Raw genomic sequence first — 25,820 nt, 5'->3', positions numbered from 1 at the left:
TAAACAGACAAAACGATTTTTAGTTTCTTACCTTAGTTTAACCAACAGTCTATATTACAAAAATGAAAATTCATTTTTCAAACGTACACAAAAGTCTCCACCATCGCCATCCAACATCTCAGCAAGAGATATACTGACATCTGATAGATTCAAGGACACCACAGACAAGCAAATGTTTTCTTTGCTGTAAATCCCCTGGCTGCTGTTTTCAGGTGATAATCTAGGGGGAGGCTATAGATGCCTTTTGGGAGGAAAAAACACCTGGTAATGAGTTTAAATCAGTCTTTGTTGAAGATATCCTCGCTTTATTTTTCTATGTGATTCTGCTTCTTGCGGCTACTGGCATTTTATGAAATACCACAATTATATTCAAAATCGTTATTTTTCCAAAGAACGTTCAATATGCATCCTTGTATGTCTGGCATATGAAAGGCTATGCTCATTCTGCCAAAACCTAATGTACAGCCATGGCCATAAGTTTGGACACAAGTACCATGACGCTTGTGAATCTTAGAAAATACCACAAAATTGTCACTTACAATATACTTATGTTCTGTAATAGACATTAAAACAGACATAAGTCATGCTGTGTCCAAACTTATGGCCATGGCTGTATATTGTAAGTGACAATTTTGTGGTATTTTCTAAGATTCACAAGCATCATGGTACTTGTGTCCAAACTTATGGCCATGGCTGTAAGTGGAGCTGCTCCATGGCCAAACAAAAGTCTCTCAGGTTCACTGTAGACCTGTCCTTGGTCCTCCCTAATAAAAAAACTTTTTAACCAGGGGAATAACTTCTTAATTAACAGTGTCATAGACATTGCCTCTGCTTTTCAGGGCTTTTCTGGTGCTCTTGCTCTCCATGGTATTCAAACTACCTAAAAATAAAGCAAAAATCAATTTGCCAGGTGTCCAAGAATGAATACAATGAAGTTCTTCAACTCACCTTTAGAAAAGAAAGTAATAAAGAGTACAGATTTGAGGTTTAATACCCTAAGCTAGTACTTATTTTTGCCAGTGTCAATCATGCTGAAAGGCCAGTATCATGATGTGTGATCTGCCTAGATACAAAAAATATAGTAGCTTGTTTATGATAATGACAAAATGTTTAGAAAAAGCCGGTTAAACACAGGGGCTTGGTGGTTAGCACTTTCCCCTAGCAGGTTTGCTTCCCAGCCTGGGCCTGTGCTCTTTCTGCATGGAGTTTGCATGTTCTCCCTGTGCATGTGCGGGTTTTCTCTGGGTACTCCGCTTTCTTCCCACAGTCCAAAAACGAGCTGAGGTTAGTTGATGATTCTAAATATCCGTAGGTGTGAATGTGAGTGTGATTGTTTGTTTGTATATGCAGTCCTGTGACAGATTGGTGACCTGTCCAGGGTGTCTCCTTTCGTCACCCTGAGTCAGCTGAATAGACTGTCTATTCCAGCTGGAATAGACTCCAGGCCCCTGCGATCGTCATGAGGATTGAGCGGTGTATAGACAAACACAGCCTTCATGACTTACAACAATGCAAGCAATATAACACATGGAGAATTAAGGGTTTTGTGAATGGTGATATGATAACTTAATATTGTTTATGGTCTATCAAGTGGAAGCTGTCCTGAAAATATACAGACATTCACCAGTCAAATGATTAATTGATTGTGTGCATTCAGTTTGGCCACATAATAACTGACATGATTTTGATGATAAACTCACTCTCCCTCTCATATATATATATATATATATATATGTGTGTGTGTGTGTGTGTGTGTGTGTGTGTGTGTGTGTGTGTGTGTGTGTGTGTGTGTGTGTCAGTAGCCAAGAGAAGCTGACACTAAATACAAAATAAACATGAAAAATGTAGTTATTTTTGGATCTGTGGTTACTTTGAACTCATTACTAGCATTTTCTATAATTACAGCCCTCCCCTACTTAATCACACTTATCTGAGGGGTAAACAGAGAACTGCACAAAACTTAGTGAACCAACTTGTGACAGAAGTAATGAAACTAAGAAGCGCACTACGCAGTGAGACTTCGTGATGCCTCAAATATTCAACAGCAGGTTTACATGAGTGTGTCATTGCTGCAGATGCTGCTCATTGAGCATAAATGGTACCATATAATGGGAAATTCACTAACATACTGTATTTTCTATCTGAATTTAGCCTACAGTTAGAGCGGGTGTGGTGTGTACCGGTGTTCCTGTTGGGACACAGGGCACAGTCCATGCCCCAGGCCTCTCCATACAGGCAGCAGCACTCTGTGTAGGTGGTCTTCCTGTTGTTGCCCAGCGGTCGGACGCACATCATATTTTCTGTCAACGTCTGCCAGCAGATACCCAGATATTCGATCTGCTTGGTCTCATGTTGCTCTGGAAACACACACAGTGTTACCACCAAAACACCACCTTGTCTTATAAGCTGGTAAATCTGGTTCTTAGTCAGTTGTACTTATGGCTCTCAATAAAAGTACAACAAACATATTTTGACTTGTATGCATTTTTCCACACAGTAGACAAAGTATGAACCTAAACCAAGCAATTTACAGTGTATATAGTACACTGCCTGTCCAAAAAAAAAGTCGCTTCTTGGATTCAACTAAGCAAATAGATAAGAGTCTTCCACTGGGATGATTACTGCAGTGATGAATATGTTTCAGCTGCAACAACTTATTTAACCCTAGCTGATGCGGTGAGGAGCTTCTCATTTCTTAAACAACCATGTTGGAAGACATATCCTGTGGTCATGGAAAGGATGTTAGTCTGTCTCATGAGGGTCAAATTATTGGCCTGCAAAGAAAACAACCAAGGAGATTTTTGAACCTACTAAAATCAGGTTAAGAACCGTCCAACGCATTATTAAATCCTGAAGAACAGTGGTGAACCATCATCTTTAAGGAACAAATATGGTGGGAACAAACTCTTAGATGACTGTAGAAAATCAACAGTAGGGCTCACAGCTATGTTTAATAGTGAAAGTAAGATCATTTCCACACACAGAATGTGAGGAGAAATCAAAGGACTGGGACTAAACAGCTGTGTAGCTCTAAGAAAACCACTGATAAGCAAGGCTAATTAGAAAAAAAAGGCTTTAATTGGCTAGGGAGCATAAATATCGGACTCTGGAGCAATGAAAGAAGGTCATGAGGTCTGATGAGTCCAGATTTGCCCTGTTCCAAAGCGATGAGCGCATAAGGGTAAGAAGAGAGGCGGATGAAGTGATGCACTCATCATGGCTACTACCTACCAGCCTGTGGGGGTTAGGGTTATGATCTGGGGTTGGTCAGGTTCAGCAACATTATGTTCCCAAAGAGTGAGGTCAGTTGACTACCTGAAAAAACTGAAACCATCAGTACAGGTTTTCTTCCCTGATGGCATGGGCATGTTCCAAGATGGCGATGCCAGGATTCATGGGGCTCACATTGTGAATGAGTGGTTCATGGAGCATGAGACATCATTTTCACACATGGATTGTCCTCCACAGAGTCCAGACCTCAGCCTCAGTGAGAATCTTTGGGATGTTCTGGAGAAGACTTTGCGCAGCGGTCCGATTCTTCCATCATCAATGCAAGATCTTGGTAGAAAATTAATGCAACTCTGGACAGAAATAAATGCTGTGACATTGCGGAATCTTATCAAAATGATGCCATGGCGAATGTGTGTCGTTCTCAGAGCTAAAGGCGGTCCAATGAAATATTAGAGTGTGTGCCTTTTTTTTTAGACAGGCAGCGTATATAGTGTTTATGTTTATGTTTATGACGGATCCCCATTAGTCCTCACTGCAGTGAAGACTATTCTTCCTGGGGTCCAAAATTTTACATTTTTCAAACTTCAAACATAATACAATAAAATACAGTCTTTACAATTAAAATATAACTACATCTAAACAAAAATAATCTGAGATGTATTGGAATTTAACCCTTAAATTGTTGAAACCAACCAGAACCAAAACAAACAAACAAAAAATTAAATTAAATAAATAAAAATTTATTCCATTTTACACACTCAGAATGTGCAGGGATTGTTGAGAAAATAACTGACATGCCAGAGGACCCTGTGGTCATGTTGGTGTTGGAACAGAAGAAATATTGCTGAGACTTGATAAAACTAACACGAGCATAACATGGGCACTGGAAGAATTTGTTTATTTGGTAAATGCAAGAAATTTCCTGGGGTTGATTTTTGAAAAACACAACCTCTGAATGGTTAAAATAAAACCCACCGGCCACATCAGGAATGAAGACACAGCGGTTACTGCTGGGGTCCAACACCATGGGATGTGTACAGAAACACATGTATGAGCCATCCGTGTTGAGACACTGACCACCAACACACACTGACTCATCTAGACACTCATCTATGTCTGCGAGGGAGAAGACAAGAAGATATTTCAGGGAAAGGCAACACAATTTAGTCAGAGAACTTTACTTGGACCATTCACACTGACAGTTCATCCTGATAAACTAGCTCAGCTCATAATCTCTCGCCAACACTGTACTCAGCAAAAACAGCTTTATTTTGCTGAGAACAGCGCTAGCACACTGTGAAATATCAGCCAATAAACACTTCTTACTTTGTACTTAAAAGAGTTTGTAAGTTTATGTCTTCTGAGGCAAGATAACCATTACATCATGAAGGGTTAAAGTTAAACGCCACAGGAGCGTTTCTTCTTTCTACTTTTTTCTCACAAAAAATGTCCTTCATTTCTCACTCACAGACCCATACAATACAAAAAAATAAAGACTTAGGGCCAGGTCTTGACTGATTTTCTAGCAATACTTTTAAACTCTTCAGGCCAGTTAGAATTGGTCTGATTAAAAAAGAGACAAGCCCAGAGCTACAGCTCCGATGGGCTTCACTTTTTGCCCTGTTCTTTCCTCTTTTGCTACTTTGTTGTACAGAATGCTTCAAATACGCTTTGTTTTGCCATCATAAAAACTTCATGTTAATTGGCCATCCATTTTCTGTACCCACTTGTCCTGCGCAGGGTTTGCAAGACATGATTATTAGATGAAGAAAATATGACAGACAATATTGAGAGAGACTGCTCTGAAGTACATTGTAAGGTACAGCTTTCTGTGTTTCTTTAAAAGATGTCCCCCCCCCCCCGGTTATGCTGTGGATTTCTTTTGTTGGACTTAAAACTGTTCACCTATCTACACCTTCCATTGATTTTCCTACCTATTTTTAAAATAGCTCAGGAAGTTTTTTGATTAAAGTTTGCTTTTGGTTGCCTGATGTACACATCTGCAATAAGAGCCTCTTTCCTGATCACCATGTAACGATATATTTTGTTCTCTATAATTTTCCTGTTAGGAGTTACTAGTTTGTGTCAACAGAGGCAGCACCCAGCAGATAGTTGTAACATCAGTAACACATGGTTTCTCTCACACACATTATCTGTTTGTGCTGTGTTTCACCTTGACCTTTGCATTCCAGTTTTGCAGGGTCATAGTCCTGTCCAGTCTTGCAGTAACACTCGTAGCCTCCCTCAGTATTCAGACAGAAGCCTCCTTTACACACTTCCTGACCAAACAGTGTACATTCATCAGCATCTGCAAACAGACAGAGAAATTCATTCAGTATTAATTCAATATTTGCTCAGATATACTTGAATGCATCTCACTACTGATCAAACAGCTCTACACAATTTGATCTCTGTCTGGCACCTCTTTGGGTTAGACTCATCTTACCTTTGTAGCTGTCAGGTGTAGGTACTCCATATAGCAAGTCTCCACTGGGAATAAAACCTCTTCCAGATGGACACATCTCGTTAAACTGATCTGAAATGGAACAGATATGAAGGTTGGGAGGTTAAGTGTCCATAAATACAGTTGATACAAGAGGTAAGACACTGCATTAAGCAGGTTATATAGTTGTCAACAAAAGCTTAAATACATTTGTAAAGAAAATATATACCATGTAATGACAGTCTTGATTTTTTCATGATTTCCGTAACTCTTAAATGTCTTAATGGGATCATTTAAACACTACAAATTCAATGAAACTTTGTGGTTCTTTCATAGATTTATAATTGATCTTATGGAAATATGACAAAATGTGGTGGGTCAAAAATATGTAGAAAGCTGTGTTAGTAAAAATTTTCTTATTGTCGTGTCCTCCTAACTTCTTGTGAGGGATTACGATTAAGTACAGCTGGTAACTCCTCTGAGCCAATGTAAAAAGGCCCTTTTCATCCATATCCACAAACACTACAGTGGAGAGTCTGAGGCGCTCAGCAAAGAACTGAAAAGTAAATCACTGACTTTAACAAGTCCTGAAAGTCATTTGGAGCCATTTCTAAGCAGCTACAGATGCTAAAATCATCTGTGCAAACAACTGTTTGTAAATATAATGGTTATGGCACAGTTGTGCCACTGCCACGATCAGTAAGAAAATGCAAACTATTACCTGTTGCCGAGAGACAGTTAGTCAGGATGGTCAAGAGTCAACCAACAATCACCAAAAAGAAGGTCTGCAATGAATCAATCAGAAGCTGCTGGAACACTGGTGTCAATGTCCATGCTAAAGCGTCTTTTACATTGGCTGGTGGGCTGCACAAGAAGGAAGTCATTTCTCCAGAAGTGACATGTAAAAGCTTGCCTGAGGTTTGCTGCTGATCACATGGAGAAAGAAAATGTCTTCAGGAGGACAGTTCTGAGGTCAGATGAAACAAAAAAAATTGCGCTATCTGGCCAGAACGACCAGGAATATGTTTGGAGTAGAGAAAGTGAGGCCTTTAACCCCAAGAACACCAACCATACCATTAAGCATGGTGGTGGTAGTATTATGCTCTGGGGCTGTCTTGGTGCCAGTGGAACTGGTGCTTTACACAAAGTAAATGGAATAATAAAGTAGGAGGATTGCATTCACATTCTTCAGGGAAACCTAAACTCATCAGCCAGAAGGTTGGATCTTGGACAGAGTTGGGTTTTCTAACAAGGCAATGATCCCAAACATACGTAAGTGACAATAACGACTAAAGCAGACTAGAAATAAGGTTTCCATCACCTTTCCATAGTCCTGACTTAAACTCCGTTGAGAATCTGTGAACTGTGCGAAGGCAACAAATCTGTGTCAGAGAGCCAAACATTTTACTTGAACTGCACCAATTCTGCCAAGAGCTGTCGTCAAAGATACGACCAGAAGCTTGTAGACTGTTAACAGCACCTAGTTCAGGTGAAAATGGTCAAGGAACATTAACTCAGATATTAGCAATGCTGTATGCACATTTTTGACCCAGTAGATGTTGTCATATTTCCAGAAGACTTAAAATAAATCAAATAAAGAACCAAAATATTTTTTTCTGACAAAGACGCACAGGTTTCAATGAATCCATTGACACCATCAGATGAAGGAGTCATTGGAAACTCAAGACTGCCATGATATTCCAGGTCCTCGCAAGTGTAAAACTGGTCTTTACCAGTGGTGCATCAGATTCAGAGATAAACACTATTAAAATATTCCAGTACAATAAATTATTAAAATATAGCCCAAGGTGTGTCTAGCAGTAACACTGTATCTGTGCATCTGTGCTGCCTCCTCCCTTCACTCACCTGTACCATTGACAGGGCAAGGATGCACCTCACAGTTGTCCCCCCAGCCAGCTCCCAGAGTGCAGCAACACTCCTGCAGTGTGACATGGCTGGTCAGCACACTCTCACACAGGTTCTCATCGTTCAGATGGTAGTAGCACTCTTTCCGCTCCACTGATGATGCTGAAAGATTAAAAGAAGAGGAGAGAAATAAAAACAGAGCAGGTCCAGTTGATTCCCATCAGCCTCTTTGTACTTAGATTGTCCCAGAAATTAGGATTTTTCCACAGGAAGGTCCATTGTATTCCAGTTGCCACCCAGTTTTAGAATATAAATGCCATGCCATGGAAAAAGTTTCCACTGTTGCATTGTACATGATAGAACTTTAAAACATACCCGGTGCAGAGCTGCTTTATTTCTAACTGGAGATTTAATCTATTAATTCAAAGCCAATGCGGGCATTGTGCAGAACTTTTGTTTCACTTCTGTCTTCTGTTTTGAACTACATAATTCCATCTGTTTTTGTAAAATTCAGCAAACACATAAGACCATAGACTTTCTATACATATGGATGACATGATAGCTCCTCAGAGGTAAAGCCTGAATATCTTGGAAATGGGTGCTGCCATCTTGTGCTGGTGATGTCATTTACAACCAGGGTGTGTAGATCACTAAGCAAGCGGTTGAGGCTGGGCTAAGCTAGTAGAACTTCTAGTGTACAGGGGCCATATTTAAGGGTGGTATCCAGTTCTTAATACATCTATAGAAAAAAGTAGTTGATCTGCAGCCATACAACCAGCAAGTACAACTCAGTTCATTCTAGAGTGTGATATGCCTACAGTGAGTGTCCAAGAAAATCCAAACTAAACCAATAGACTTCATGAAATTCAAGGAGTTTAAATGCACATTTAGGTCTGGAAAGAAGTCTATCCTCATGATATCACAGCTGGAGCAATTCTTTGGGATTAACACAATTTGACAATTGTTTTGCTATGCCTTAACTTGGCATTCATTGATCTTATTCCTCAATGGGATGCTGCAAGGAAAAACAAAACAAAAAAGATCGTTTATATCAGACAGTGTGTTGGTCTTCTTCAGCAACAAGAAAATACACCGATCAGGTATAACATTATGAGCACCTGCCTAACCTTGTGCTGGTTCCCTTTTTTCTGCTAAAACAGTCCTGACCCGTCAAGGCATGGACTCCACGAGACCCCTGAAGGTGTGCTGTGGTATCTGGCACAAAGATGGTAGCAGCAGATCCTTTAAGTCCTGGAAGTTGCGAGGTGGGGTCTCCATGGATCAGACTTGTTTGTCCAGCACATCCCACAGATGCTGGGTTGGCTTGAGATCTGAGGAATTTGGAGGCCAAGTCAACACCTCAAACTCCTTGTTGTGCTCCTCAAACCATTCCTGAACCCTTTTTGCTTTATGGTAGAGCACATTATCCTGCTGAAAGAGGCCATAGCCATCAGGGAATACCGTTTCCATGAAAGGGAAACAATGCTTAGGTAGGTGGTACGTGTCAAAGTAACATGCACATTGGTGGCAGAACCCAAGAATTCCCAGCAGAACATTGCTCAAAGCGTCACACTGCCTCCGCCAGGCTTGCCTTTTTTCCATAGTGCATCCTTGTGCCAGGTGTTACCCAGGTAAGCACCTGGCCATCCACATGGGGTAAAAGGAAACATGATTCATCAGACCAGGCCATCTTCTTCCATTGCTCCGTGGTCCAGTTCTGATGCTCACATGCCCATTGTTGGTGCTTTCAGTGGTGCACAGGGGTACCAGCATCAGCATGGGCACCCTGACTAGTTTGTGGCTATGCAGCCCCATACTCAACAAAATGTGATGCACTGTGTATTTTGACATCTCTCTGACATCTGTCAGAACCAGCATTAACTTCTTCAGCAGTTTGAGTAACGGTAGCTGGTTTGCCGGATCAGACCACACGGGCCAGCCTTCCTCCCCACGTGCATCAAAAAGGCTTGCCTGCCCATGACTCTGTCGCCAGTTCACCACTGTTCCTTCCTTGGACCACTTTTGATAATTACTGACCACTGCAGACTGGGAACACCCCATAAGAGCTGCAGGTTTGGAGATGCTCTGACCCAGTCGTCTAACTGGCTCAAATCCTTATGCGTGACCATTTTTCCTGATTCAAACATCAACTTTGAGGACAAATGTTCACTTGCTGTCTAATATATTCAACCCACTAACAGGTGTCATGATGAAGAGATAATCAGTGTTATTCACTTCACCTGTCAGTGCTCATAATGTTATGTCTGATCGGAGTAAATTGCAGAGTTATGGAGAAATGGCGGTAACATGAAACCAGATGTGTACTGCAGTGTCTTCAGTTTCTATGTCAGTCTGACGGTGGGTCACCTGTGGGAACGGGCTCACACTTGGCATTCATGACGTTGTATTCTTGACCGCTGGGACACACGCAGAAGAAGGAACCATCCACGTTCATGCACTGGGCCTCTCCACACACACTGCTGAGCAGCTCACACTCATTCACATCTGTGGAGAAGGAAGAGAACAACACAGTAATAAACGGCATTTAAAATGAGCCTGCTCATTCATCTCCTCACATTCAAAACATCGTAAAATATATAAAACGTTCGAAAACACAATTACAAAGTGCTTCACAACACAAGAAAATAACAGCTGAATCTAATAAAATGGCATAAAGCATGATGAAAAGAAGATAAAAGTAAGAAATACAACAGAATTCAAGTAGACATCCAATGCTGACAATTAATTAACAGCGCACTAAAGTAGCACATTTTGAAAGCAATTTAAAGAGGCGAATGATGTGGTTTACCCAATGTCCTTTTATTGTGTGAAGATCACTAGTGTCAAGGAGCTTTCCTGGATGAGCAAGTAGGGTGAAACTTGACAAGGATGTGTGAAATATGTGCCACCCTGTTATTCATGTCTGCCCCTAAAATAATCCAACAATGCAAACAACCACAACCAGCAGAGCAAAGCTTCGTGATGGTGTGGAAGATTATGATATGAAACCACACTGATATGCTGTGGCAGGACACTGGTTCATGCTTGTAAAGCCTCCACTGTAGCTGCTCTGAAGCAGTTCTGTCTAAGAGAGTGGCACAGCAAAGAGACTAGTCTGTTCTTCGAAGCATCTGGCTGCAGTTTAAGTACCGCATACGATTATCAATTAAATCTTGTACTTTGGGCTTACACAGGTTGTTTTTAGTGAATGTTGAGTTTAATTTGAAAATATGGCACAGTTTCGTACAAGAGCCACACAAAAATAGGATAGATCAAAAGGGAATTAAAGAATTGTTCACAGCACTAAAAAGTTAGGGTAGCTGCATTCAGTTACACCTGCTTTGTGTCTCTGGGTTACTGTTGCCTTTGCTTTCCACCTCCATGGATAATGTTTTTTTCTATGTTCTTGCAGAGTTAACACTCGGTAGTTTGCATTATTTTTTCAATACAGTCTTGGCTGAAGGAGAGACCTCTTTGGATTAGAAAGTAAAAAACAAAACAAAACAGCGGCTGTCAAATTGCTGAATCCTGGACATCAACACATTAACTTTCTCCCCAAAGTTCAAACCAAGTAGCTGGATGGATTTCTCAACATTTGAGAGAAACATATCGCAGAGTTTAAACCCAATAGGAACGTTTTACATTGGCAGTACAGCTACAAAGCCTCCATTGGGAGACTGAACAAAAACAAAAGAAGTGATGAGTGGGAAGATAGCATCTCAGAGACAACAGGGAAAACCAAAGCAGGACAGGGCAAGATATAAGGGGAAGAGAGAAGGAAGACAAAGAGAGGTAATTATTTAGCGGTACACCACTGCTGTTGGTTTTATAAGGATTGTGCATGTGTGTGTGTGTGTGTGTGTGTGTAAGTGAATCCATCTATGTGGGCCACAGTACAGTGATGGTTTGGCAGCAGAGAGGAAGCAGCTGGCTGGACTGAACTTGGGTGGGACCCAGCGGCACTGCCAAAGGACAGATGGGAGGTGTGTTCAAGTGTGTAGAAAGCACGTACTGTTCGCTGCTACTGTAGTTCTGGTACTTTACTGTGTTTGTTTGGTGGTGTTGGTCACTAGGAGTTTATATGTGTAGGGGAAGTTTTTTTATCAGGGTTCAGATGGGGGAAGCCAGTTCTGACAGTCCTTCCTGCTGGAGGAAATGAGAGTAGATGGGAGTTGGACGGGCCTAGTTAGCTCGGGGAAACCACCACCACCCATCAGTTCCTCGTCTTTCCAAACCAAACTAGAGGAAAACCACTGATTTTCAACATGTGTCCCATGTATTTCTCATCGGGATGGTGTGTCTGCACCACTTGGCAATGTTGCCTTCAAAGATTATCTGAGGGGAAGAACTGAGGCCAAAGGTAGCGGGAGGGGCAAGTTCATAAATTCTCCCAACAGTGGTTAGGGCAAACATTTCCTTTAAAAAAAGAGAAAAGCCAGGCTTTTAGGTGAAACATGCATCGCAAGTATAGAAAAATATAAACTATGTCAACTTCTATCTGAATTCTGTGGTTAAAATATTTGAAACATTTTGAATATCTTTACATGTTTCTAGACGTTTCAAGTAGAATACGCTGAAGGACATAAGACAATTGATGAAGTTGAAACCTGACAGTCTCTTTTAGTAGCAGCTGACAAACTGAAAGATGTTGAGGTAGAATACAAGACAGAATTCTACTGAATTGTAGAATAGAATTAAAAACACTAAACTATGAAATAGTATACATGAAATTAAGTACAATACAATAAGTATAAACAAAGCAAAAATATCTTTTACATTTTAGTTCCTTCAAAGTAGACCGTTTTTGCTGTGATAACAAAAATCTCCCATCCAGACTCATCATATTAAAGTCCTGATTTTCTCTGGTTCAATGTCCATGACTTGAGTTTCCTGACTGAAGTAGTTCTTTTTTGGTCTACCTCAGCAGTAGAATCCTAAGTAAGGTTCTACATGGGCAGTTCTTACAGTTAAAACCTGCACAACAGTTCAGTCTGTTAAAGAGAGGCGGTGGTTCTTCTCATTGTATAGATTACTATAGCAGTTGAATAGGGCTGTTTACTGTATATCAGCACTAACTCAGCAAAACAGAACTAATGATGTCAAACATTAAGAAGGTAAGAAATTCTACCAGTTACCTTTAGACAATGCTCACCAGTTCACTGAAAACCACTGTAGGTCATGAAGCTGGTCAACATACTGGCAATAGTGAGCAGAGCTGTAATCAAAGCAAACACTAGGTGCTTTGAGTAATCTAAAAGAAACATATTTCGGCTTGTTTAGACTTTTTGATAACTACATAACTTCATGTTATTTCATAGTTTTTATATCTTCTTTTTATGGAAAATAGTAAAAATTTCAAAAGATGCATCCAAACGTTTGACTAGCACTGAATACTGTATAAATTGTTAATACAGTACAATATATACACATACCAAAGCTCCCACACTTACCCACACAGCTCTGGCCATCCTGGGACTCCTGGTAGCCCTGGTCACAGAGGCATTGGAACGAACCCAGTCTGTTCTCACAGAAGCCATGAGGGCCACACAGTGTCTCATTGAGGCCGCACTCATCAATATCTGACAATGGAACAAACAAACCAAAAACATGTCAGATGCTTTTTCACGTCGTGATTCATCCCATTCTTTCATTTCTAACACCTCACAGAAGCACCAGTACTATCTTTTCTTTCTAACATTTTATTTTATTGATGTAAAACACTTCGGTGTATGAAAATCTGCCAAATAGCTGCTGACTTGACACGCACACACACACACACACACACTCAGCATTAAACACAATTCTCCAGTGTCTTCCTTCATTTCCTTCCAAACAGATTAAGGAAATAACATGAAAGGTGAAAATTGAATACTGTGGATTAAACTGAATAATGACAGAGTCTGCAATTGAAGGAGCTGTTGTAAAAAAAAGTTGTAAAATAAGTGGTTTAATTGGTTTCATAAAAGTAGACACACACACATTTGAGTCCGAGTCCGCTGCATAAATCATGAGGCAGAGAGCAACAAATATCCCTCCTAGTCTAGACAGTCAGCTCAAAGGCTTCCGTCTGTCTTTTCCTCTTGTTTTTTTCCTTTTCTCTCTGTTTTTCTGAAGCAGCAGAAGGCATTAAAAACAGCTCTGGCACAGAGGCCAAGACCCCTGCCAGGGTGCAGAGAGTAGGAGCAGTGTGTGTAAAAGAAACCACTGAGTATTTCCTCCTCTTTTTTTTTCCTCCAGTGATGAAAGAATAAAGAAGGATATGTGGGGATAGTGATGAGAGCAGACATGGTGACAAAAGAAAAGGAGAAGAATCAAAATAACCACGTGGGTATGTTAGAGTTGTGCTTACATTGTGAAAGACATCGTGGTGGTGATGCTGACACCGTCTATCTAGAATAAAGTAGTCCTGTGTTTGTGGGAAGGATGTTGAATATTTCTCCTTGGCAGGAATGAGCTGTCTTTATATCATAGTCATTTGATGGTAATGACAGCTGTGGAATATCCTGACCCTATTGATTTCACTTGGAGGAAAGGTTCTGGTCTCAGTTAAACTGCCTGTTGTGAGTTACAGTGCAGCAGCATGGAATACAGAATACACACAATAACGAGCATAGAACATATAAACAACACTCTCATTTTATTTTGCCGTATACCTCTAGGTAAGCCCTCCTGCTACCATTACATTTGTACTATATGAGAATAGCCAACTACCTCATCAAGGTGGGGAGGAGACATCAGTAAAATATGGGGATAACAATGCACAGTTCAGTCTTTCTGTGTGGGAAGATACTCATGATTCTGCATTTAGTCACATTAAATGTAACCAAAATACAGTACCAGTCAAAAGTTTGTGCATACCTACTCATATCTGGGTTTTCTTTATTTTTGCTATTTCGTAACTGAAAGCAACAAAAGGGGCTACACAGTGGCTCGGTGGTTAGCACTTTCAACTTGTAGCTAGAAGATGAAGTCATTAAGACGTGATTGAAATGATATCAAACATGATATGTTTATTTAATACGATTCCTGATATAATTCAACAAAAGATGCAAACATGCGGATAGATAAATAGACCGTGGAATTTCATGGTACATGACAGTAAACGGGGCTGCACACTAGCTTGGTGGTCAGAACTTCTGCTTTCCAGCCAGAAGATCCACGGTTCGCCACTCAGACTTCCCGGGATCTTTCTGAATGGAGTTTGCATGTTCTCTCTGTGCATGTGTGGGTTTTCTCTGTGTACTCTGCCTTCCTCTCACAGTCCAAAAACATACTGAGGTTAACTGGTAACTCTAAATTGTCTGTAGGTTTGAATGTGATTGTTTGCCTTTGTGTAGCCAAGTGATAGACTGGCAACCTGTAAAGGGTGTCCCCTGCCTTCACCTTAAGTCAGCTGGGATGGACTGCAGCCCCCATGATCCTAATGAGGATTAACTGGTGTGTAGATAATGAATAGATGGAAGTCAACAAAATGATGAAATAACACATTAGGAAATACACACTTGGTTTTGGGAGGCCCACACCTCTGTGCAGGTTTCAGCTGCAAGAACTGCGCATATAAAATCTCCTTTACAGCTTTTCAGGGTAGATACTACTGAGCGACCCGAAAAAAATTCCTGTGCAGGTTTCAGTCCTGATTGGTTAACTCAGAAAGGACACAGTTTTTCTGCCCTGTCAGGGTCCTTGTCTATTGGTAACTTTCTCCTCTTGAATATCACCAACAACATTTTTAAAAAATCATCATATTTGCAACATAAACCTCCATTGTTGTTTTTCCTACAAGCTCAATGGATGGAGCAATATTCCATAACTACTATTTGTTGTTGTTTTGGCATCCTGCATTAACAGCATCAGTGAATCTGCTGGATCCAACATAGCAATGGAAACAGAAAGGCTGAAAGGGCAGAATAGAGGGTTGTTCCTGTAAGAGGTTCTGCCATGGAAAGCTGCCAAAGGTCAGTCCAACAGAGAATATTTAATTTGCAAAAGCCATCATATGTTGTGATGAAAGCGGCTGTCATGAGAACCGCCCTTGGTAAGGAAGACCAAGATGTGCTTCAGAGGACCTGGCCTTCAAAATCACCCAGCCTAAACCCGACGGAGATGGTTTGGAAAGAGTTGCAAAAGAAAGTGGAGGAAAAGCAGCCAACACATGTGGGAACTCCTTCAAGAGTGTTGGAAAAACTAACTCATGAAGCTGGTGGAGAGGATGCCAAGACTGTACAAAGCTGTTATCAAAGTAGAAGACGACTAGTGTGAAGAATTTAAAATAAAAATGTAACTTACTCTTCTGACACTTTTATGCCCACTACAAATTTTCATACTTGTTTTGTCTGCAGAGCATAAAATAGTAAATATAAGAAAAACCAATGAATGAGCAGATGTTTTTAAACTTTTCAGGTCAAAGTCTGGCTTATTTTTTCTAGCTAAGCACAGCTGAACAATCATGGTGTGAATGTTGGATTGATGATTTCAATAAACTGAAGCAATTGTCCCACACAGACTCCTCTAAAAATTGAAACACTCAAAAAGTGTAGAAAGATAGAGCCTCTGAACCAGTCTGAAACATCCAACAAGTACTTCTGACAAAGCACACTAGCAGCTTAACACTGCTAATATCTTGGGAGAGAACTTCAATGATGCATGTTTCATGTTGGCTGGTACAATACAAAGAAAGTGCATATTAAATGTGGGACTTCCAAAATGAATCGACAAAGCTTTGAAGGATTTGAAAGGTAAAACTAGAGATGTTTCACATTTGAATCACTGGCATTAAATCTCATGTAAAGCAGCTGCTGACTCAGAGTTCCTGTTTTTCCAAAGCAGGACATATATTCTGAGTAGTCTGGAAACAGCATCAGGCACATCCAAATGCTCCCAATGACAACATTAACATGGTGATGTGCAGCAGGTATAATGGGTACCTTGTTAGTCATTTAAGTTTAGCAGGAAATTTCTCCCAAACCCCTGGAAGCAGATTTTAAGCCAGAATGAGGAAAAACTGCCCTGCTGGTCATACCAGAGGAAAAGTCAACTTATTAACATTAAAAAACGTACTAAATCTGTATTAATCCACCACAGAAAGTAATGCAAAACTAATCCACAGTTTGTGAAAAGTTTGCTGAAAACTACTTTAATAAAATGTTACAAAGACATGTTTCAATCTTTTCAGTTAGTTCAGATATTTTATGAAATGTGAACATTTTCAGAATGTACTTGTACTTTATTGCACGAGAACAAAGGGAACCATTTGGAGTTGTGGTTATTTATAGGTTGTGATGCTCTGATTTTACTGGTCCCGCCCACTTGAGGTCAAATTCGGGTGTATGTGGCCCCTGAACTAAAATGAGCTTGACACTTCTGGTTTAAAGGTATAGCAGTCAGCCTCTGTAACACTGATCAATAATTAAGAAATGAAAACTACAAGGGGACTTATCCTGAGCACAGTATGTTTTTATGTGATTTATAAACAAAATGTACCTGTACACAGAAATGATTAACCATATTAGCCAAACAAGAGTATGCTTCAAAAGCAAGTTTCAACTGTGTGCGTGCGTGTGCGTCTTGTCTCTGCAGTTGCATCTTACCTTCACAGGAGGGCGTGTCGAGGTTGACAGTGAATCCACTGTCACACACACACTGATAGGATCCGTCAGTGTTGTGGCACTTGCCGTGGGGGGAACAGAGCTCTGCTTCCTCCATGCACTCATCAACATCTGGGACGACACAGACAGAAACCCACTGAGAGACGTGTATGTTTCTGCGTGATTCTCTGTCCATTCGAGCACTGCGATTTTTGAGTGCCTGACATCCAGGATCAGAAACATTCCTAGAGAGTGTGCTTGCTAGAGTACTTACCTCTGCAGCTGACGCCGTTGATCTGTCGGTACCCCTGGGGGCAGGTACAGGTGTAGGAGCCCATGTTGTTGGCACACTCCCCTACAGGCTGACATGGTCTGGCTTCCTCTACACATTCATCCACATCTGGAGCATAAACACACGAAATAGACGTATTCATGGGTAGATTTTTGTCTAAAATTATGAGTAAAATCAACAGCTAAAAAAAAAGCATATAGGAAATACAAATAATGCCTGATTAAAAATTAATTCCTTTTTGAATTTATGAAGCTTGTTTTGTTCATATTTCATGGATGAATGAAACTTTATGTACAATGACATGTCTTGCTATGAGTGACAGTCACACACATGATGATGCCTGCTGCCGTCATGTAAAACACATGATTGGTTACAGCTCAGTTTGCATGATGATGAAAGGCAACTGCATTAAATGTCTACCCATGAACAAATCATTTAATCAGAGCTCAGTGTTGCTGCTGATTTTTAAAGAACTAATAGACTAGCTCAAACAGAATTCAAGTATCTTGGGGTTGTATTAGACCCTCAGAGTATATTTACGGTCTACATAAAGAAGATTTCTTAAAATGCCTGAATAAAGCAGCTCGACAGTCACTCTGTGGATTCATCCAAAGACAGGACAGCAGCAGGGCCACCAGAAGCTCCACCAACAACAATCGCAAAATATCTCACCACAGAACTACATTTGGACAGGCAGCCTTTTCAATCAAAGGCTCTGCAAGTGAGTTTCAATGTCAGTTCTGTTTTTATTGGTGTCAGTTCTCCTTGTCAACTTTCACAGAAAAGTCAAACCAGGGATGGAAGTTGAAAACCAGCTTAATGCTATACACTCAACATGCAATACATCAGAAGTTTGCTATGTTAACTGCATTGCACCTGGTCCAATAACTAAAATGGATTTAAAAACAACAATAAAAACCAACCTGCTCATAAAAACACAACACAGGTAACTATATTTATACAACAGATACAGCAACACATTCATACATTTGAGAACACACGTTACTGATGGGGAGTTTTGTGCCCTCCAGCAGCCTTTAGGACAGATTCATCAACTGCAGTGCTATTGATCAGTGGACACTGAAAGTGGACAGTAGGCTTCTCTGCTGAAAATTATTTTTAAAAACTTTGTTAATATGTCCATATGGTGATTGTTATATGCTGGAAAACACGGGTGAAATCAGCAGTCGACATCATGGCTGAATGTTTTTTTCTGTACAGATGATCAAAAGCACAGATTCAGACTTCCAGTGTTTCATACGCAACAAACCCCAATTTAAGACAGACAGACAGATAGATATTTTATTAATCCAGAGGAAAATTCAAATATTAATATTATATTATTATTATGAGTAGCATCCTCATCATATGTTCTGTTTGTGTACAAAGTGCTGGTACTACTATGTATCATACCGTCACATTCATCTCCAGTTGATGACGCTCTGAAGCCTGGCCCACAATGACAGATGAAGGAGCCTTCAGTGTTCTGGCAGTGGCCTCTGGTGCACACTTGCTGATCCTGGCACTCATCTATATCTGAAATAATCCAAACAATGAAAGAGCTACATCAGGGAACAGAATGCAAAGGTTTACACAGTGGGTCTCTCTCACGTTTTCGATCAATGCTTTCGTTGTTGAACAGTAGATAAACAGTGTTCTCTCTAGTAAATTATCTTGGAAAATTAATATTTACTGTTGTTAAGACAAGTTGTAAACAGCAGTGAACAAGCTGTGAGTGAACACTGCAGCTGTAGTGTTTTCTCACATACAGGAAAAGCAGTGAGGGCTCCGATTTATAGTCGGAGTGGAACACAATGTTGAGAGCTGATTAAACGCTTCAGAGCTAAGCACTTCAGGTAAACACAGGCAGAGTGGCATATTATAATTGATCAGCATTGCATTGATCTACAACAGCAACATAGAATGGTTTGGTAATCAATCTTTAATAATTAAACTTGCTTTCCAAGATACCAAAATCAACTGCAGAGTAATTATTGAAATTCCATGATTTGTTGATTCACACGCGCAAACACCAACAGCTCCAGTGAAACAATCTAGTGGTGTTCACCTAAGTAACAATGAATGCTGATCAGCTTTCTGTGTGCACAGACAAAAAAGTCTGCCAAATGGTAAAGACATCAGAGGTACTAGGTAGCAACTTCCTTTAATGGCACTTGGTATTTGTAGTTATTATGCAGTTTATATTTACAGGCTTTTGTGACCACTACAGTTTTCTGACCGACAGCTCAAATATTGTGGATTAAAGCAGGTATATTTGATGATTCCTAACAAGCTCTGCAGAACGTTCCATGACTGACAGTGTACGTCTGACAACAGCACCTTTAGGTTTTATTTTCCCCCAAATCGATAAAGACAGTTGAGTCAAAAAGAAGAAAAAGCCTTTATCTGTGCAAGCATTTAACTTTCATGAGGTCTCAATCAAGCAGAGCGAATGCTCCATTTCTGACACTGCCATAAGGGGGAATGAACAGCCTTGGCTGAGTACTCCGCTCTCCGTTTTCCTAATTAATAATGGTGGTATATGGGAAAAATGGATCACGTTGTAGCCACGAGCTTCAATTATTTCAGCTTAGTGTCTGAGAATCATGCTTTGTTGACAGATGTAAGATGGCAATCCCCGTGAGCCTTGAGTACCAACGCTATGGACACGAGGCCCATCACAAATCAGAAGAGTCACAAATCAAAATGATTTGTTGTTGCAGTTGTTAACCAATTATGTCACCACAGCTGTTGGATTTAATCAAACCTGACAAAGAATTTAACTGGAACCTCACCTCATGCCTCTGCCAACTAGTCAAGTAGCAGTTCATATCCGTGTCTGTCCATCCAGACTCATAAATGTGGACTTACGACGTCTTAAGGAATTCAATAAAAGTTATTAGGTGTATTTTTTGGCAAAATGAAAGAGACGATATTGACATGAGATTCCAATGAATAATCTCCACTGAGAAACATTCTGTCTCCACTTAGAAACACTGGACATTGCTGGAAAGGAATTAGAAATTTGAAAACATTGATACTTTACACGTATTTTCAATCTAGCAGCACAGAACTACAGACTTACAGTCACCACAGTTTTAAGGTGAAACTCAAAAATAGTGTGCCCAGTTCAGTATCCTGAAATTAGAACTGAGAAATATTGTCACAAGTTCATCTTGTGTTCCTGAGTTATGGTGTTAAATAATGGCCAAAAGAACATTATAATATCACACTGAAGGTGACCTTTGACCTTATGGATATAAAAAGGCCTCACTTCATCACTAAATCCTATTGAACACATTTGAATGAACTTTTGTCATAAGTGTTTGAGTAATGGCCAAAAATATGCTTAGTTTACAACTACATCAACCTTATACCTTTGGCTACCAAAACAAAGCTCGAATAGATATTTATGCCAAATTCAAAGAAATTCCCACCAGTTGTTCCTGATTTAGAATGGGACTGATGGACAACGTAATTATATAATGCCTTCAGCTACGTAGAGGGAAAAACAGAACTAATTAAAGCTGCAGAATTTGCTTTCATCATTCTATGCACCTTGGGAGTCATATTTACCTTCTCCCCTTAAAATCTATTGTCCTCAAGCTTGTATGGAATTGGAATCAAAAAAGAAGATATTTAGCAAAGCAGCTCTAATTATTTGGACTGATTATTGAACCAGGAGAGCCTCGTGCCAATCTAACTTTATCCTGCTGTTAGTCACCCAGTCCCACTTTGCAACTAAACTGCCGAACAACACATCACTACACCACTGCTTTGGACCTATTTGTAGTGATGCGACTGTGTTCTAAGAAGAACTTTGTGAGTACAGAGTTCATAGCAGAGATGACTGCCTGAGCTAGAACCTAAGTTGTACTAAAATGTGGATTTTCTTTATACAAGGTGCACAAACTGAAGCAAGACACCATCCCTGGTGCATTTCCTCTGATCTCTGTTCAGCAGTAAATCAATAGTTCCCTGGTTTGTTGGTGGATGGAAAAGTTCTAGCATTACAGTTCGACACTGGATTTATAGCTAAGCAAAATCTGCAACATAGAATAAACTCTGATTTATGGAGAATGGGTGAATGAGGGAGGAGGTTTATCGTAAAAAATAGCCAAAAAGGGGTGGGATGCATTTTAGAGTGAACTTAATCATCCTATCTCCAGAACTGAACTGTATTCATGACAGAAATGAGCAAGATCTGGAATTACTTTAGGTTCCTCGTCTCATACACTCTCACACACGCACACGCACGCACACACACACACTAGGAGATGTGACATTTCTCTAAGTTTGGCAGTGTCATGCAAACATCTGGGAGGTGGGTTATTAACTTCTATAAAGGACTCTGTTGCATGGCCTAATTATTTCCTCTTGCTGCCACCACTATTCTCTGCCACCCCACTGTGGCTTGGCTTGCCTTATGTGGTGTGTGAACAGTCAAAACCTCACAGCTAACCCCATGTCACATGGGATACAGGAGCAGCAAAGCTACCGAAAGCGGAGAGATGGGCACACCTTTGGTTTCTGCTAGAAATAATATAACTTCCAGGAAAATGTGGGCCCATACTGTGTGTTCTTTGGAATGGTATGTTGTTTTACTGCTTGATTGGTGGGGTACTTTATTCTGCATGTGCTTCCTGGGCTGATTTCTATATGTGTTGATGGCTAAACACTGTGCACCACGAATGTAGGATGTAATCTAACTATTTTGAGAACTCTATGATAAATTCAAAGTCCAAACAAACAGAGATTGGAGACCATTCCCGGTTCAGATATTCTCCAGCAATGAGTATTAAGTACAGCTTAGCTGGGGTCAAAAGAGATATGGTAGGAAAATGCAAAGAAAGGAAAAGTTACTAACCTGAATCTGCCTCTATCAAATAAATATGTATGCTTATCTGCATTTGGATTATACCATCAGAATCTTATGCTAGAGGCTGTTACAAATAGTCTATCCTACTGTATTTATGCATGACATTATTTTCTATTGCTTTTAACAATCATACATACAGACTTCTGTATTTCACCTAGCAACAAAACAACACATTTTAACAATGTAATCAAATGACAGAACAAAATTTACATTTGAACTCCAATTAAGAAACAAAAACCCAAGTCTAAACTGAGTCTTAAATAAAACCTGTGATTGTTAATGGTCCAGGTGAAAACCAATAGGAGAATATAATAGGAAGAGGTCCTTATGAAAATACACACACATGCATTACAAAAGATAATGGGCGACCAACAGTCTGAAACACTCCTGTAGTTTACTTGGATCCATTTAACACGGTGCTTTTTAACTCCATCTCCCTCAGCTTCATGTCTTGTGTCAAGTCACGCACACCGCCAGTCTCTGATAAATTCATTTTTCAATGTGCAGAGCCACACTACTTTGTTCAGTGCAGCGGCAATTCATTATTGCACGGCACAAGACACTGAATTGAATGGGTTTAATGGGTGCCACTGTCACGTTTTGGGTGAAAGGGTCATAAGCCTGACTTAGTCCTGGTACAGTAATGGGTATAGCAGCTTTGAATTAAAGGAGTATGCAATATGGTTCCAAACACATACAGAGTAGTAGACCTACCTTCACACTGGCCTCCTTGTCCTATAAAGCCGTCAGGACAGGAGCCACAGTTGTAACTCCCTGGTATGTTGAAGCAGATACCAGAAGGACACACTGTCCTGCTTTCACATTCATCAATATCTGTGAAAAAACACATCAGCTGTCAAAAACAGTGCTGTACATTGCTAGATCTTGAAACACACAAGAATTCCAGCCCAAACTGTGTGTACAATAAAATATTTTTCAATATTCACTTTCCTTATTGCTCTGGTTTGGTCTCAACCAACTCATCAGGAAAATGTGTTAATGTTCCACTATGTTTACCAGCAGGCTGCAAACTGTTTTTGACTGCTGTCTGGTGGTCAGCTGCTCTACAATAGCTTCTTCTGCTTTATCTTCAGTCACTTAAGTTAGTGCAACAGTTTCTCTGCAGGTCTGACTAAAAAGTCCATAAAACAACTGCAGGTGATCCAGAACACTGTTGCTAGAGTCACCAACAGTAAAAAAAAAAAAAGTCATATCACTCCAGTTCTGAAGTCTTTGCACTGGCGTCTGGTCTCTCAGAGCATAGACTTTAAAAATGGTGTTAGTTCATAATGCTCTGAATGGTTCAGGGCCCAGCTATATCAGTGACCTTCTTTTACCATATGAATCGTTCAGGTCGCTCAGGTCCTCTGGTACGAGGTCTGCCCTTTGCCCCCAGAGTCAGAACAAAAAAATGGAGAAGCAGCTTTCAGTTTTTATGCTCCACATATTTGGAACAAACTTTCAGAAACTGAAACTCTCAGCTCCTTTAAATCAAGGCCAGTGACTTATTAACTGTTGCCTTCGCTAATGACTGTCTTAATACCAGCACTGCACTGTTACTATTAACACTGCACTGTAACTTCTAAAGTGATTTTATTTTATCTCTCTTTAAATCTTAGTTTTAATTTCTTAATTTTTATCATAAAATTTCATGTTGATTTTATTGCTTTTGTTTATTTCTATGATTTTAACACGGGCTTTTAATGTCTACATTTTAAATCAACTCTGTAATTAATTTCTTTGCGATTGTAAAGCACTTTGAATTCCCTTGTGCATGAATTGTGCTACAGAAAAAAAACTGTCTCACTTCTTCATCGTAAACAGCTCCCTGATTTAAGCCTTAACAGTCAGTCCTTTAAGTAACCTTGCTACATTCACCTTTCTCTGGTAAATTAATTTAGTAAACACACAGCTCATGAGAAACATGTTTTTTTTGTCATCAGAGTAGAGGTTTTCTAGGAAATGCTGATTTATACACACATTTGAATGCCAATGTATTTTACATAACAAAATCGGCAGAGGCATCGTTATTTTGTGGAAGCATATTTATTTAAATGTATTCAATTCCAACTCAGTCAACAACTGAAAAAAAACAAAGTGAACTAAAGAGGTGGTTTTCACAGGTTAACTTTTGACAGTTGTTGATTCTAGGCATGTACAAACTGAAAATCACTGTGAGGATTACTGATTTGCTGTGTGTACAGGTGGATTTACAGGAATCAAATTACTCCTATGCTTGTAAACTTGCTTTAGTTTCTCTGCAACGGGTCTCCTGCATGAGATGTCCATGCACCACCCTGACCTCCAAACTATTACTCACCGAATAAGGGGCATAGGAGACTCCTAATCATTTTAACCATCTATATTTTATGTCAAGAGCCAGATATTTTCCATAGGAGCAGAGAGGACATGACTTATAATGAATGCTGGCATTGCTCTATGTCTGTGAAATATGTAAATAAGCAACTGCTGCTGTTTTCAGAAAGCCCTTATATCCGTGTCACACTACATCAAGTCTAGCAGCATGTCTGAGGTTGCTATGACTATGTCAGAAGTAAATCTGTTTTTGTCTTAGGTGTGATGCATTATAGCTGGAAAAACCATAGCTATATGGCTGAATGGTGGTTTCACACCTCATAAATTAAGTACTTTAACTCTATATAATATTAGCACGTCTGGACACAGGTTCAGCAGTCAGCTATGCGTGGTAGGACTTTTTTTAACAACAGTGTCATTGTTGTTTTTTGGATTCCAAAGTATGTCTAAAAACTAAAACTCCCGAGCCTGTTTTTGTATTAATCGTATTAATAGATACCTTGGTTGCAAATCCACATGCATATAAACTTCCCAAAGAACTCATAATCGCTTCCCTCGCTTCCCTCCACAGCTGAGGAGAAGAGATTTTATTGCAGCTATGGGGAAATAATCATCAGGCCTGCTCGCCCTCACAGCCCTAATTCAGTATCATTTTGGTGGGTGGGGAGAGCTGCGTTGAAATGGCAGGAAACCACGTAACGACAGAGTGCCTCATATTTATATCCCAATAAGGGCGATGAAGCAGGGAAGAGGTGGTGCAGACACTGGTAACAGTGCGGTTGCTGGTCTCATCCAAATTCCACTGACTTATAATTCTATTAGTATGCACTTGTTAGTGTGCAGAGCTTTAGTTTGACCGGGTGTTGACCAGAGCCAGAAGCTGTGGTTCTGCATAGCATACACAGTGTCCAGATGCTTGATGTTGCACTTAAACCAGTTTCATGAGTACATTTTAGAATGGTGTATACTGTTATATTTCCAAATTAAAACATCTAGAGAGCAGTTTTTGGTCATAGATAATTAATTTCACATATCTGAACATAACTCTCTTCTGGGACACTGATACTGTGAGAGCTAAAAAGCTTGTCAAAGTTCCAGGTAAAATCATGCTGGTCTGCACCCACTGTGCACACAAAACATGTTATTAAGGTGAGGCCAACCTGCTGACACTGATATGAACAAGATGACCTCTGACCTTCACTGACTGTC

At 40.1% G+C, this 25,820-nt stretch overlaps 1 protein-coding gene across 4 annotated transcripts in view; it reads right to left on the bottom strand.

Moving 5' to 3' along the window:
• The window catches only part of ltbp1 (latent transforming growth factor beta binding protein 1), a 176,225-nt gene that overhangs the window by 9,039 nt on the left and 141,366 nt on the right, over positions 1 to 25,820 (bottom strand). For 2 of the 4 annotated variants that reach the window (XM_051959796.1, XM_051959799.1), the window contains 11 exons: positions 23,010 to 23,129; positions 18,830 to 18,952; positions 17,399 to 17,524; positions 17,128 to 17,256; positions 12,991 to 13,119; positions 9,908 to 10,045; positions 7,541 to 7,702; positions 5,678 to 5,767; positions 5,405 to 5,539; positions 4,207 to 4,347; positions 2,181 to 2,357 (listed from right to left, as the gene is read on the bottom strand). In XM_051959796.1, coding sequence (XP_051815756.1) covers positions 2,181 to 2,357; positions 4,207 to 4,347; positions 5,405 to 5,539; positions 5,678 to 5,767; positions 7,541 to 7,702; positions 9,908 to 10,045; positions 12,991 to 13,119; positions 17,128 to 17,256; positions 17,399 to 17,524; positions 18,830 to 18,952; positions 23,010 to 23,129 — 1,470 coding nt within the window. The remainder of the gene's footprint in view (positions 1 to 2,180; positions 2,358 to 4,206; positions 4,348 to 5,404; positions 5,540 to 5,677; positions 5,768 to 7,540; positions 7,703 to 9,907; positions 10,046 to 12,990; positions 13,120 to 17,127; positions 17,257 to 17,398; positions 17,525 to 18,829; positions 18,953 to 23,009; positions 23,130 to 25,820) is intronic. The other 2 variants (XM_051959798.1, XM_051959800.1) reach the window with 1 other exon arrangement.

The sequence above is a fragment of the Acanthochromis polyacanthus genome, chromosome 15 (assembly GCF_021347895.1).
Source record: "Acanthochromis polyacanthus isolate Apoly-LR-REF ecotype Palm Island chromosome 15, KAUST_Apoly_ChrSc, whole genome shotgun sequence".
Taxonomy (NCBI): Eukaryota; Metazoa; Chordata; class Actinopteri; family Pomacentridae; genus Acanthochromis; species Acanthochromis polyacanthus.
Note: the sequence above shows the minus strand (reverse complement) of the source record. Positions and strands in the feature narration are given on the sequence as shown.